At 50.9% G+C, this 15,312-nt stretch overlaps 1 protein-coding gene across 1 annotated transcript; it reads right to left on the reverse strand.

Moving 5' to 3' along the window:
* Positions 1–319: 319 nt before the first annotated feature.
* Positions 320–13,352, reverse strand: SULF2 (sulfatase 2). Its single transcript, XM_089653129.1, has 10 exons — positions 13,114–13,352; positions 12,381–12,477; positions 11,646–11,740; positions 9,933–9,992; positions 7,965–8,134; positions 7,254–7,396; positions 3,486–3,609; positions 2,599–2,629; positions 979–1,032; positions 320–894 (listed from the first exon to the last, which is right to left on the reverse strand). The coding sequence occupies exons 1-10, from the start codon at positions 13,257–13,259 to the stop codon at positions 864–866; spliced, it is 951 nt and encodes a 316-aa protein (XP_089509255.1). The 5' UTR covers positions 13,260–13,352; the 3' UTR covers positions 320–863.
* Positions 13,353–15,312: the final 1,960 nt, after the last annotated feature.

The following is a 15,312-nucleotide window of genomic DNA, read 5'->3' on the forward strand; positions in this document are numbered from 1 at the left end:
TATTTAAAGGGACATTAAACTCAGAGATAAGACTATTGATTGAGTTTCCATTTACTCTAAAGGAGGGGCAAACACAAACAGCACCTAAAGAATCCCATATATCAGCAGTGAGAGGGCCAGTAACACACAGAGGACATGGGGGCCACGGTACCCCCTGGCTGAGGACGGCAAAGAATTCTTAACGGATTTAAGTCTTTACAGCAAACCTCCAATTACAGCAGCTATCAGTCAGCAGAATTGTGGAGAATTTGGACATGTTTCGGTCCCTCAGCGGGGGCAGGACATTGTTGAGACAATAAGAAGCTGCAGGATCACCCGATAAAAGTCAATCAGTTATGAAATTTTATTATGTAACAAGAAATATCCATCAATAATCAGCGGTGCCTTATGTTGATTGTAATCCCACGATCTCCATCTCACGGCCAAGTGCTGGAGGGATGTCAGCATCTGTTTCAGTGGTATTTGTAATACACTCGTCCAGCAGCAACCTCTGTTTTTCATCCCTATGGCTTCCAGAGTCCTTGTGGGTGAAGAAAGTGTTTCCCGAGGTCCGCTCCCTCCAAGTAAGTGGTGCTGTAAAACGTACCCCCCTCCCTCCCCTCCAGCATCAGGAATGTATGAGGCAAAAAAACAAACAAAAATAAAGTTACAGGTGCAAAGAAGTGGAGTTTTTAGAGAGGATTGGTGCACCTCTGGTCATTAGTCACAAGTAGCTTTATCTGTCTCTAAAGTCTTCCCACAGCGCAGACTATCTACCCACAATCCATCATTCTGAAGAATCGTTTACCAGCTTCCCTTGAAGGTTGTCTTCAAATGTGAACAATGGTTCAAGTTGTTTAGAGGCGTCTTCCTGTGCAAAGCCTTTATCCTTCCCAACCTTCCCATAACTGGTCTCTGTGGAGACAAAACACACAACGTTGGTATAGAAGGAGTCATCTAGACTAAATGAGACACAAGACAAAAGAGAGGACAACTCACAAGGACTTAGAGGAGGGTCTCTTCGTTTTTGGCCACTTCCGCCGCTGAAGTTGTCTAAAGGTCCAAGTAAGAGAAAAGAGGAGCCCATCACCAACATTGAAAGCCCATCACCTCTATATACAATAGAAGCTACTAACCACTACATTCATATATAAAGTATATGACACACACGGGAAGACACAACTACAACAATGAAAATGGAGAATAACGGAACCTACATGAGCAATGCCTGAAGTCTTGGAATCAAAGTAGCAAATTGAACTCATCAGACTATATGACCACAGCTATGTGGATCTGCCTCTAATGATGGAGTTGAGGTGCCTCCAGGGAAGGATCCTGCTAATCCTCCATCATACGAAGACATTGTAGACAATTGCTCCCTTCCAACCTTGTAACAGTTTAGTGAAGACCCTTTTCTGTTTCCCCATGACTGTGCCCGTGTACAGAAGCAAGCTAAAAAAAGAAATGGTTGGACTGGTTTGGTGTGGAGGAACTTGAGTGTCCTGCACAGAGCCCTGACAACCCTAATGAACATCTTTGGGATAAATTGGAAATCCAATTGTGAGCCAGGTCTTCTCCAATATCTGACCTCACAAATTCCCATAAATATTCCAAAATCTTGTGAAGAACCTTCCTGAAGACTTGAAAGAGACAGCTACATCATGATGGCTAATTGGGAAGGGGAACAAGTCTACACTGATGGGCAACTGGGAAGTGATGGCCAATGGGAAGGGAGGCGACTTCATACTGGTGGCCTATTGGGAAGGAAGAACAACTCCACAGTAATGGCCAATTGGGAAGGGAGACAACGCCACAATGGAGGCCAATGGGAAGGGGCAATAGGAAAAAGGGTCAGCCGCACACCGGAGGATAGGTGAATATAGTGTTTATTGATCCGTAGGACACACAAAACCACCAGCACATGATTGCAGGACCTGTTAATGCGTTTCACACAACCTCGTGCTTTATCATAACCCAAGGGAAGGGGGACAACTCCACAGTGATGGTCAATTGGGAAGGGGGGGTAACTCCACAGTGATGGCCAATTGGGAAGGGGGGATAACTCCATAATGATGGCCAATTGGGAAGGGGGGGTAACTCCACAGTGATGGCCAATTGGGAAGGGGGGATAACTCCATAATGATGGCCAATTGGGAAGGGGGGGTAACTCCACAGTGATGGCCAATTGGGAAGGGGGGATAACTCCATAATGATGGCCGGGGGGGGGGGGGGGTAACTCTACAATGATGGCCAATATTTAACTCCACAATGATGGCCAATTGGGAAGGGGTACAACTTATATTATCAGCCATGGGTTTGGAATGGGATGTCCAACAAACTCATAGGTGTGGCCAGGGCTGCACTGGCTGTAGGCTATGGAGAGTACAGACAGCCGCCAGAAGCAAAGGGCTGCTTATTAAAGCAGAAACTTTGAAAATAATTTTGAATCTGGTAAAAGTAAAAGCAACTCAAAATGTTTCCTTCTGAGATTCCCTTTATTAGGAATCTGCAGTAATCCACAACCAGCCAGCATCAACATCCTTTGGTGCTTTTCGTGTCGGGAGGTCAGAGCCACGCTGAGGTGCAACACATAAATGACACTTTGTGGGGAACACTTACCTGTACTGTTCAAAACTTTCATCCTTCAGCCCTGTAATTACAATGTACAGCGTGTCAGTAGAATACAGAGGTGGACACACACAGAGATCAGAAGGTGGCTCATTCGGGCTGCAATGTCACTTATGTTTTTGCTAGCAATGATGTACAATGGTAAGATTATCCAACGTGAGAAATTCTGTATTTGCTTAAAATATTATTTCCAGGGAGTTACAACAGCAAAGCTTGGACCAATGTAACTGTGAAATCACAGAATGGACCCGGCTCCTCTGCTGATCTCCACTAGCTTCTGGGGCCTGCGCTGCAATGTGAACACAGGAGGTCAGCCTCTGGGCACAGGTGCCATTCACAATCAAAGCCTGCAATTTCTCAATGAATGCAAAGTGTTCTCTGATTGGACGAGGTGGAGAGCGTGACATCAGTGCCCCACCTGTTCACAATGCAGCAGAGCAGGCGCTCAGTCCAGGACATGGAAGCTAGTGGAGATCAGTGGAGTAGCTTTGTTTATGGTGGTTAGTTCCAGCTTCTAGAGCAGGGGTGTCAAACTGGTGGCCCTCCAGCTGTTGCGAAACTACAAGTCCCATCATGCCTCTACCTTTGGAGATCATGCTTGTAACTTTCAAAATTGCAATGCCTCATGGGACTTGTAGTTTGGCAACAGATGGAGGGCCGCCAGTTTGACACCCGTGTTCTAGAGGGATCCCCCCAGGTATGGTATGATGGGATTCACCTGTGATAACCAGTACAAGGGACAGCTGGGATCTGTTCCTGGAGCGGACTACAACAACACGGGACCCGATCATATAAGCAGCAGCAAGGCAATACACATTTATAGAGCAAACACGTGCACTGCACGCCACAGGAAAAGGTCCACAAAGTACATATCATACCAAGGTCCAGACTGCGCGTCCGTGGGTTACACAGCCGGGAACCCTTACAGCTTCGCAGCTCCATTAGCTGGACATGTAACTGATTGAGGACGTCTCTTCCCAGAGTGTTCACCGCGTTTATCAACTGGGGAGAGAAGAGAACACCAAATCCAGATCAGTACAAACATTGGCTGCAGAAATCCCTTCACCCCTCCCACCGCAGGAAAGAGCAACACAAGTTCCTTCCTAACTGACCCACATGGACTGAATGAAGAGCATCTGTGTCGGCCTCAGCCCCGCGCCTCTTACATGTTTCGCCCCACCCATTGGGCGTTTTGTTACAGAGGTGAAAGGGCGTGGCCAAAGAAAAGGTTGAGGCCTACACGGACACTCTTCATTCAATCCATGTTGGCCAATTTGAGCAGCATTCACATCTCACAATCCTACACCCCATGATAGTGTTAGGACGCCTGCTCCCACTTTCAGTGCATCGGCGGGGATACTTCTGCAGGGAACTGGGCGTGTGGTCATAAATTAAACCTAGACCTATGTTGCTATGGGTCACGCAGAGCGCAGCGTCCGGGGGTCAGGACTGTGCCAACGCGCAGCGTCCGGGGGGGGTCAGGACTGTGCCAACGCGCAGCATCCGGCGGGGGCAGGACTGTGCCAACGTGCAGGTCCGGGGGGGCAGGACTGCCAACGCGCAGCGTTCGGGGGGGCAGGACTGTGCCAACGCGCAGCATTCGGGGGGGCAGGACTGTGCCAACGCGCAGCGTCCGGGGGGGAGGGGGGTTCAGGACTGTGCCAACGCGCAGCGTCCGGGGGGGAGGGGGGTTCAGGACTGTGCCAACACGCAGCGTCCAGGGGTCAGAACTCTTGGCTGAAACACACAGATCTGAAGGAACAGCACGAGCATGCCTTTTCTTCAGAACGCATGAACCGGCGATGTCTCCAGCGTCTGCTCTCTGGAATATAGTTGCACATTTAGGAGATATTAATTTTACCTACAGGCAAGCGTTATTATAGGCTGACCTGTAGGTGAAAGTTGAGAATAATTCAAGGTATCCTAGAAGCCTGGGTTTATACAGCGGGTTACTTCAAGGCTGGAGGGCTCTGCAGGTCAGTTCTCTGGTACCTTTCCCTGCTCTAGAAGCTTGGGGAATCTTGTAGAAGTCAGTAGGCAGAGGTGAGGAGGAGCTGATCTGCATATTTATGAGAGTCTGACCAATCTCACTACCCCTAAGTAGCACACTTGTTCAGAGGAAACAGAGAGCTGTCCCCGGGAGGAGCCAGATAGAATAGCATTGCAGAGCGCAGGCTCCATCTCACAAGCTAAGCACTAATCCAATTCTGAAGTGGCATGACCTAGAGCAGTCCGAACATGCGTGGCCGCATGAATGTCCACACATGTACAGTGTGCTCGGCCAATGCCATTGTGAACCACGAACGCTTCTTTGTATGCTTTAGCATAGCACAGCTGGAGCAGTCTGCGAGTGTGCGACAGCAGGAATGGCGCCCCACACACACACACACCACTCCACCACCATTTTTGAATGATGTCTTCTGCCGGAGACATCCCCCACCCCCACCCCCCCACACACATGCGGTCCCTAAGAAACGGACAATTGGCAAACCTTAATCTGAAAGCACATTGTCACATCTAACCCTCCTCAAACAACATTTTGATATCCAGATGATCGGTACGAAGATACCAGATAAGGCAACAAACAACTTTTAAAAGCGGATATAAAAGGCAAACTTTAAAAAAAATATTTTAAACCCGAGTGAGAGTTGGAGCCTCTGTCAGGCTTTACCTGCCACCCATATCCCAGCTGGGGAGATTCACCCTCTGTCACCGAGACAGCAAATCCAAAAAGTCATCACCGAGGAAAAGAGGCGAGGACAAATCCTCCAATGATGTCACTTGTTCCTGGGACAGATCTACAACATGGGAATGCAGTGCACTTCGGGGAGATTTCCTCTCATTTCCAGGACAGGAAATGAAGGATAAATCGCCCCACCAAGGCACAGGCAGCCCAAAATAAGGTCATGGTTTTAACATCCCTTCCTAAAAAAAAAAAAAGTTGTAGCCTTGCAAACACTGGATGCAGACCCTCACTAGGTGAGCCGGAGCTGGAGTTCTGCCTTAGCATCTACCATGTTACGTTTCTGCTGGAATACTGATAACAATGAGGAAGAAATCTCACATCTTTACATGGAATATAAAGGGGACAACAGAGCAATTACAGAAAACATTCACAGGGGATGGCGGGGGCTTATCAACTGCTTTGGGTTAGGATGGAAAGGAGCAATTTGGATGGCCTCTATTCAAGTTGACAACCAGACTTGTGTAGTGGTCCTTTGAGACCAACCGAGCGTCACACAAACTAATAATTACACAGAAACCACAGAAAACACATGCAGAAATAGGCTTCAAAGCATACAGGTGCAGTACACAATATGTCCATGAGGTGGCAGCAGAACACCTACTCCTCTCTTCAGATACTAAGCTGCTGCCATCTAGTGGTTATCTTGCATCAACACATGGCATCCATAAGCGACTGAAAAAGTAATACTACAACCAAAACACCTAATTGTCAGATTCCTGCAGCAGGTAAACACTGTATGCAATATATGGAAAGGGAAAAAAAATCCGGAGAGCTATTAAAGAACCTGACCCACAAAATTACAGACAGGATTCACTTCTTTAACAAAATTTCCAGTTTACGGTCTGTCAGGGTTTGGGGGGTGTTAGAGTGAGGCCAGTGGGGGTAGAAAAAGTCCCATCATTGGTTTTATTGGGAGGAATAGGGATCTCAATGAGATGAAAGAAGCCCCATTAATCACGTGAAGACCCGCCATTTTCTGGCACTTTTTGTTTACAAGTTTACATTGGTATATTTTGTCAGAAAAGTAATTAGAACCCCCAAACATTCATATATATATATATATATATATATATATATATATATATATATATACACATACACACATATATACATACACACACATTATATATATTCACACTTTTTATAAATATATCTATCTATATATATATATATATATATATACACACACTATATATATATTTATTTATTTTAACAGACCGTAAGGAATGAAATGGTGATTGTTGTAATTTTTAATGTCACGTATTTGCGCAGCAGTTCTTCAAATGCAAACACCCCATTCTTTGGTAAAACATGATAGAGAATGTTGCAGCGAGCAAATAGATACCAAATATGTTCCCCGCTTTACTTAAAGATCTCCATAGGTGACGCTTTACAAATGTTTACAGGTTACCCGAGTTACGGAGGAGGTCTAGCACTAGAATGATTGCTCTCACTAGAACATTCGCAGCGATACCTCACGTGTGCTACGAACATCGGTTACAGAGGCGTAAGCTACTTGTGTATGCGTCCACTTCTGCGCACGAGCATGGAAGGATGGAGGCATTCACTTTTTTTCCTTATTTTATTTTTACACAATTTTTTTATCACTTTTATTCCTATTACAAGGAATGTAAACATGTAATAGAAATAAGCATGACAGGTCCTCTTTAAGGAGAGATCTGGGTAAAAAAAAAACAAAATCTCTCCTTTACCTTTAAAACCAAAAGATAAAAAAAAAAAAAAAAAAATTGAGGGTGTTGGGTCTCATACCGCTTTCATCAGAAAGTCCAAGGGCCAGATAAGGCCAAGCAAAGGGCCACAGGAGGCCAGTGCTGTAAAACCTCTTTATTATCTTTATCCCAATTCATGGTTGTCGAAGCCCCTCCTCTAACACCCTTACCTGATACGGATCTATGTTGAGATCAAAATACTCCAGGAAGCCGGTGGCGAATTCACAGAACAGGAAGTTGTGCGTCTCATTGATGGTCCTCAGGCACCAGTAGGTGTTGTTGTTGGCACTGGTACAAGCACAGAACGGCCCGACTGCACAGCAAGAAAGAACAGCGACAGCACTGAATACACCCTGTTAGTGGACGCCGTCCTCTTCTATTCACAGATTATGGAAACCTCCGACAACTAATCCCCCAAATCTCGGCTCCCCGATGATGAATGGCTTTCTGGTATTAAAGTGTATCTAAACCCAAGCTGTAATATACAGCAACTGATCCAATGTGGTTGCTGCATTTGGTTTCTTTTTTTCCCCCAATATTTTCACCAGCAACACACTTCCTGACTAGAGTGACAACATTCACAAACTGCACTCTATCTATGGAGGAGCAGCGCTGTCAGCCTAGGCTTCTCTCCTGATATGGAATCCAAACACCGCCCCCCCCCCACCACCACCACTACTCTTCACAACCTGCAGAAGACAACTGGAAAGCTGTCTGCCTGGAAAAAGAAAACAAACGCAACCACCACATCTAATGACTGATAAGCTGCAGTATATGACATTTGCCCTTAGTTTTACAAACAATTTAATAAATATTGCCCCCCCCCACCAGGGAATTTTAAAGGGTTTCATCAATACTCAGATACACTAATAAGACCTTACGTGTCCAGAAGGGGGCGGTCTGCCAGTGCTGGTTGTCGTGGGTGAAGCAGGTCAGTCCTGGCATACTGCAAGTGTCATTGTTCTTCAGCCTCTTCAGAAGTTTGCGCAGCTTCTTCTTGCGCCTCTGTTCCCGCAGGAGCCACATCTTGTCCTGAGATTTCAGTGATTTCCTGCATACAAAGGCAACGGTCAGACAGGATGGGGCAGTATGGCAGCTCCGCCTACATGGGAATGGGTCACTATGTACGCCTAACAGTCGGACGGGACAGGGCGGTGCGGACGCTCTAACAGTCAGGCGGCAGTACAGATACCCAATGATCTGAAGGGACAGAACAGTACAGACACCCAGCAGTCAATGAGGTCGGGGAGGTACAGGCGGCCAGCGATCAGAGAGGACGGGGAGGTACAGGCGGCCAGCGATCAGAGAGGACAGGGAGGTACAGACGGCCAGCGATCAGAGAGGACGGGGAGGTACAGACAGCCAGCGATCAGAGAGGACGGGGAGGTACAGACGGCCAGCGGTCAGAGAGGACGGGGAGGTACAGACGGCCAGCGGTCAGAGAGGACGGGGAGGTACAGACGGCCAGCGGTCAGAGAGGACGGGGAAGTACAGACGGCCAGCGATCAGAGAGGACGGGGAGGTACAGACGGCCAGCGGTCAGAGAGGACGGGGAGGTACAGACGGCCAGCGGTCAGAGAGGACGGGGAGGTACAGACGGCCAGCGGTCAGAGAGGACGGGGAGGTACAGACGGCCAGCGGTCAGAGAGGACGGGGAGGTACAGACGGCCAGCGGTCAGAGAGGACGGGGAGGTACAGACGGCCAGCGGTCAGAGAGGACGGGGAGGTACAGACGGCCAGCGGTCAGAGAGGACGGGGAGGTACAGACGGCCAGCGATCAGAGAGGACGGGGAGGTACAGACGGCCAGCGATCAGAGAGGACGGGGAGGTACAGACGGCCAGCGATCAGAGAGGACGGGGAGGTACAGACGGCCAGCGATCAGAGAGGACGGGGAGGTACAGACGGCCAGCGGTCAGAGAGGACGGGGAGGTACAGACGGCCAGCGGTCAGAGAGGACGGGGAGGTACAGGCGGCCAGCGATCAGAGAGGACGGGGAGGTACAGGCGGCCAGCGATCAGAGAGGACGGGGAGGTACAGGCGGCCAGCGATCAGAGAGGACGGGGAGGTACAGGCGGCCAGCGATCAGAGAGGACGGGGAGGTACAGACGGCCAGCGATCAGAGAGGACGGGGAGGTACAGACGGCCAGCGGTCAGAGAGGACGGGGAGGTACAGACGGCCAGCGGTCAGAGAGGACAGGGAGGTACAGACGGCCAGCGGTCAGAGAGGACGGGGAGGTACAGACGGCCAGCGGTCAGAGAGGACGGGGAGGTACAGACGGCCAGCGGTCAGAGAGGACGGGGAGGTACAGACGGCCAGCGGTCAGAGAGGACGGGGAGGTACAGACGGCCAGCGGTCAGAGAGGACGGGGAGGTACAGACGGCCAGCGGTCAGAGAGGACGGGGAGGTACAGACGGCCAGCGGTCAGAGAGGACGGGGAGGTACAGACGGCCAGCGGTCAGAGAGGACGGGGAGGTACAGCGGTCCGGGGGGATGGGATGGATGCCCAGCAGTCAGAAGGGACTAATATCAGGCAATTGTCGGGTTAACATAAACTGGTTGTCAGGCTGTCAGGAAGCTTGCAGTTTGCTGGCCTGTGAGCAGAGAAGGAGGGCGACCCATATGAGAGAAATGTTACTCACTCACAGGGTCTCTGTCACATCCAGGAGGTGCCAGTACTGGAGACCATTGTGATGGGGGGGGGGATAGTAGTACGGCGACCCCATCAGCACACCTTCCCAAACTACAATCTGCAGAGCAACAGTTTACCAGCTTCCTATATACCTAACAAAGCCCCCCCCCCCCCCACCGATACTTCTCCACCCCCACCCGCTCAATGAGGTTACTCACTTGAAGGGATGCATCATGGGATCCGTACTCTTCAGCTTCCCATTCTTATGTTTGATGTAACTGCAGGAAAGACAAGCGGGTCGTTTTATGGGTGACACAGAACCCTGAAAACCCCGACTGAGGCTTACTGCTAGTGCCAGCTAATTGGGGGGTCAAGGAGCCACCAGGAGTTTGTACCATTCAGGGTGGAGGAGATAAAAAGCGCTTAAGGTGGAGCTATGGGCAAAATAACAAATGGCAGACATGCTGAGGTCTATCACAGTTTTCAGAGATCCACCCCAACAGTTTTATGAATGGTTTATTCTGCCACCAGATCTGTTGTCATCCCATTTCCTGTAACAGGGTGACAACACTGCTCATTTTGCAGTGAAATTGCACAGCAGTGTTGTCACCCTGTGGACAGGGCTGTCCCCGATGTGCTTTTTTTTTTTTAGGGGGAATTCAAATAAAAATCCCAACTCCAAAAGTGTAAACTGACATTCAAATTTTTACAAAAATAATCCAAAGCAATTCCATAATCATCCGAATAGTACATACCAGAGCTCCTCCTGTTTCATGCTCTGCACATCCTCTCCTTTACACATACAGCTGTGGGGGCGCCACTCTGCAAAAGCCGCTGGCCCCCGCAATCCGCTTCCGTCCCGCCATTTGCAGGATGGGCTGGACGCTACAATTGTGTGTCCCCCAGCAGTCGCTCCAAGCCATGCATGCACTCTTTGTTCAAGTGCAGTAGCTGAGCTCAGCTACATGAGAGAGTGCACTGAGCATGCACACAGCTTGAATGGATGGGAGGGGACCACTACTGAGCTTAGCTACATGAGAGGGTGCACTGAGCATGCACACAGTTTGAATGGATGGGAGGGGACCACTACTGAGCTCAGCTACATGAGAGGGTGCACTGAGCATGCACACAGTTTGAATGGATGGGAGGGGGCCACTACTGAGCTCAGCTACATGAGAGAGTGCACTGAGCATGCACACAGATGGAATGGACGGGAGGGGACCACTACTGAGCTCGGCTACATGAGAGGGTGCACGGAGCATGCACACAGTGTTTGAATGGACCGGAGCAACTACTACTGAGTTCAGCTACACGAGAGGGTGCATTGAGCATGCACACAGTTTGAATGGCCTGGAGCAACTACTACTGAGCTCAGCTACATGAGAGGGAGCACTGAGCATGCACACAGTTTGAATGGAAAGGAACGACCACTACTAAGCTCAGCTACATTAGAGAGTGCACTGAACATGCACACAGAATGGCCTGCAGCAACGACTACTGAGCTCAGCTACATGAGAGAGTGCACTGAACATGCACACAGTTTGAATGGACTGGAGCAACCACTACTGAGCTCAGCTACATGAGAGGGAGCACTGAGCATGCACACAGTTTGAATGGACTGGAGCAACCACTACTGAGCTCAGCTACATGAGAGGGAGCACTGAGCATGCACATAGTTTGAATGGAAAGGAACGACCACTACTAAGCTAAGCTACATTAGAGAGTGCACTGAGCATGCACACAGTTTGAATGGACTGGAGCAACCACTACTGAGCTCAGCTAGAGAAGGAGAAGCACCTTTGCCATCAGACACACCAGACCTGTGCCTATGGGCACCTGAAGACAAGGGGGGGGGTGCAAATCCTCTATAAAGAAAACACTGCCATGTTACATCCACACGAGTGCCAACAACCTGGCTGGGACAGACCGACCTGATTTTACTGCAGTCGCAGTCCTCCGGCCTTTTCTTCTTCAGGTGACCTCTGACCTCTCGCAGGTTTTTTATTTTATTCTGCAACGTCTCGATCTAAGAAAGGAAGACAGCGGAGACCGAGTCACAGTGCGGTCATTAGAGTGTTACCCCGACATTTCCCACCCCTGATCTGTGCCTGCTGTACCATGTACCTCGTATGAAGAACACTCCTCTCCTCTTTGTAATGCTTCCTTGGTGTGCATTCCCTGGTGTTCCTGCCAGTCCCTCTGCCTTCCTATTAATAACTGACCACACTGGACATGAGAGCACATCCATCCCAGCGTGGTCGGTCTTCTGGCTGTGCTGGGATAACAGCCTGCCTGTCCTCTAATGGTCAAGATTTGCGCTGACACCAACTCCCCTCCCCCCACACAGCCAATCACTGGAAAGATCAGTGTCCCGATTTCTCCTGCTGACACGCCCTCCTGCATTCTCCACCCCCAGCTTTCTAAGCCCCTATACAGCTGAGAACAGAGGTCATGTGATCACTTATAGAAAAATGTCAAATAAAAAGGTTTGTTTTTTTTTGTAAATACACAAAATGTTTTCGATTTTAGATCTATTTGAAACTGAATGTTTTGGGGGGGTGGGGGGGGGGGGAGGGGGAGGTCACCTATACTTTATGTGGTGACAGATTTCAGCTGGTGAGCCGGGTCAGGATTCCCTGTGACTGGTCATGCGACCGCTCACTCACCTCGTGGTCGATGTGAACTTTGTGATCCTTCCAGGCCTGCAGAGACTTGTACAGATCCAGATCACACTGCACCGTGTTGTTCGCCAGGATGTGACACCTGAGAGGGGGAGAGATCAGAGAGACCAGATGATTTACAGTCACAACTCCCTACTGCTGGTCTGACAGATCAGATCTTAGACTCACCATAGACAATACAATCTGATTGTACTATCAACCTTGGATCTATTGAGACCGTGTAATATAAGGACCTACCTAACCTATCCAATCATGTTGCATCCAATCAGGCAGACTCCTGCACTACATACTTGTAAGGCAGATTAAAGGAGATTGTAACGTGTGTGGTAAGATGGACACGGATATCGCTCACACAATTGTAACTTTTTGAACAAGTTGCAGTTCCTAGAGTCAAAAAAGAATGACCAGTCCTAGAGGAAAAACTTGTTCTCCATATTTACTGTGTTTAGGTGTTTTCAATCGAATGTTATTCAGCTATTTTCTCTCCAGGTTGAATGTTATCCATTTATTCAGAATAGAGTGAATCAGGAACATACTGCATTACGGCCAGTAGATGGAGCACTGGTGATCAGGTGAAGTAATTCCTGGCTATAATCACTGGCTCCATCTAGTGGCCACAAAGCAGTATTTTCCGACAGGGGTTGTTATGGTAACTGCACTACGGGGTAATGGATGGGGTCTCGCAGTATAGAACATCCATCACCTCCCAATATCTCACCGGTGAGTCACTTTCAGAGCGCTGGGCACGACCAACTCGTTGGTAAGACCCCCCGTCCCGCTGAAATCCTCGTCGTCCTCAGGGCTGGACATGTGACGCTTGGTGACGTTTCTGGTCACAGGTTGGTACTCATGCTCTAACGCCATATTGAAGATCTTCCCGCCCACTTCGACTGTCACTGAGCGCACCGAGCGGTTCCGGAGATAGCCGGACTTGTACTCTGCAAGATGGAGAGAGGGTTCAATACAATGTATAGAGGATGGCCGAACTTACCCTGTCGTGGGGGCGCCGGACACGGCGCAGGCAGTCGGGCGAAGCCGGACACGGCGCAGGCAGTCGGGCGAAGCCGGACACGGCGCAGGCAGTCGGGCGACGCCGGACACGGCGCACGCAGTCGGGCGACGCCGGACACGGCGCACGCAGTCGGGCGACGCCGGACACGGCGCACGCAGTCGGGCGACGCCGGACACGGCGCACGCAGTCGGGCGACGCCGGACACGGCGCACGCAGTCGGGCGACGCCGGACACGGCGCACGCAGTCGGGCGACGCCGGACACGGCGCACGCAGTCGGGCGACGCCGGACACGGCGCAGGCAGTCGGGCGACGCCGGACACGGCGCAGGCAGTCGGGCGAAGCCGGACACGGCGCAGGCAGTCGGGCGACGCCGGACACGGCGCAGGCAGTCGGGCGACGCCGGACACGGCGCAGGCAGTCGGGCGACGCCGGACACGGCGCAGGCAGTCGGGCGAAGCCGGACACGGCGCAGGCAGTCGGGCGAAGCCGGACACGGCGCAGGCAGTCGGGCGACGCCGGACACGGCGCAGGCAGTCGGGCGACGCCGGACACGGCGCAGGCAGTCGGGCGACGCCGGACACGGCGCAGGCAGTCGGGCGAAGCCGGACACGGCGCAGGCAGTCGGGCGAAGCCGGACACAGCGCAGGCAGTCGGGCGAAGCCGGACACAGCGCAGGCAGTCGGGCGACGCCGGACTTCATTCACAAAGCGCAAACATCACAAAGATGTGCAATTGGTTAGTTATTACCGATTATATACAATGTATCTAAAGCCATCTACAGATGAATTGTTTTGTTACAAACATTTCCCCTCAGACCCCCCCCCACCCCCCACCAGGAACAATCTTAAAAGTAAGAGAAACCAACTTCAATGAACACGGAGCCTATAAGGCTTCCTTTAGACTAGTAGTTGGAAGAGCACAGGGGGGCACCTTTGGACAGCCGCATTGTCCATCTCGGGGAACGGGAGTGATAGTGTATCTAAATCTGCTAGCGCATCTAACTGAAAGCGAACACAGCTCACACTTTATAATCCGTGACAGTTTGTTTCCTTTTGGGACAGAGGTTTTACAAAACTAAAAGCAGATTATAAGCACCCCTGTCAGCGGTAAATGGTTTGCCTCATCCCTGTAACGGCTACATCTGCAGGAGAGCTTGTTCTTTTAAAAAAAAAAAAAACAACAGACTTACTGGCAGGATCACCGGGTGAAAATAAAAGCAAGCCTACAAATGAAAAATAATTCAGCCGCCACATCTAAGAATTGGTAAACTGTCACATAGTAAATATTTGTGTTTGGATCCGATCCCGACATAAGCTGAAACGACAGCGATCACATGCTGCCATCGCCATGCTTTGCTACCACCGCAAAAACGTAGTAGGTGTGGAGGTCGTCGGGGAGGTGGCGGAGGCCGGAGAGGTGGCGTATCTTGGAGAGGTGGCGGAGGCCGGAGAGGTGGCGGAGGGCGGAGAGGTGGCGGAGGGCGGAGAGGTGGAGGTCGGAGAGGTGGAGGTCGGAGAGGTGGAGGAGGAGGTCAGAGAGGAGGAGGTCAGAGAGGTGGCGTAGGTCGGAGAGGTGGCGTAGGTCGGAGAGGTGGCGTAGGTCGGAGAGGTGGCGTAGGTCGGAGAGGTGGCGTAGGTCGGAGAGGTGGCGTAGGTCGGAGAGGTGGCGCAGGCCGGAGAGGTGGCGCAGGCCGGAGAGGCGGAGGCCGGAGAGGCGGAGGTCGGAGAGGTGGCGCAGGTCGGAGAGGTGGCATATCTCGGAGAGGCGGCGGAGGCCGGAGAGGCGGCGGAGGCCGGAGAGGCGGCGGAGGCCGGAGAGGCGGCGGAGGCCGGAGAGGTGGCAGAGATGAAGTCTCCAAGATTTGAACAGTGATTGGATTTGGGGCTGAAAGGACAGATGGGTGG

This window comes from Staurois parvus, unplaced genomic scaffold (genome assembly GCF_062004578.1).
Source record: "Staurois parvus isolate SC_StPar_1 unplaced genomic scaffold, SC_StPar_1.0 ptg000699l, whole genome shotgun sequence".
In the NCBI taxonomy this organism is placed as follows: domain Eukaryota; kingdom Metazoa; phylum Chordata; class Amphibia; order Anura; family Ranidae; genus Staurois; species Staurois parvus.

What these genes read in the sequence shown, in the direction of transcription:
- SULF2 (XM_089653129.1), bottom strand. Translation starts at nt 13,259, where the DNA reads ATGGCGTTAGAGCATGAGTACCAACCTGTGACCAGAAACGTCACCAAG. An exon ending in GACCGCCCCCTTCTGGACAC is followed by an intron (nt 7,397 to 7,964) that starts GTAAGGTCTTAT and finishes CTTGCTGTGCAG; the next exon opens with TCGGGCCGTTCTGTGCTTGT. An exon ending in TCAACATAGATCCGTATCAG is followed by an intron (nt 3,610 to 7,253) that starts GTAAGGGTGTTA and finishes TTCTCTCCCCAG; the next exon opens with TTGATAAACGCGGTGAACAC.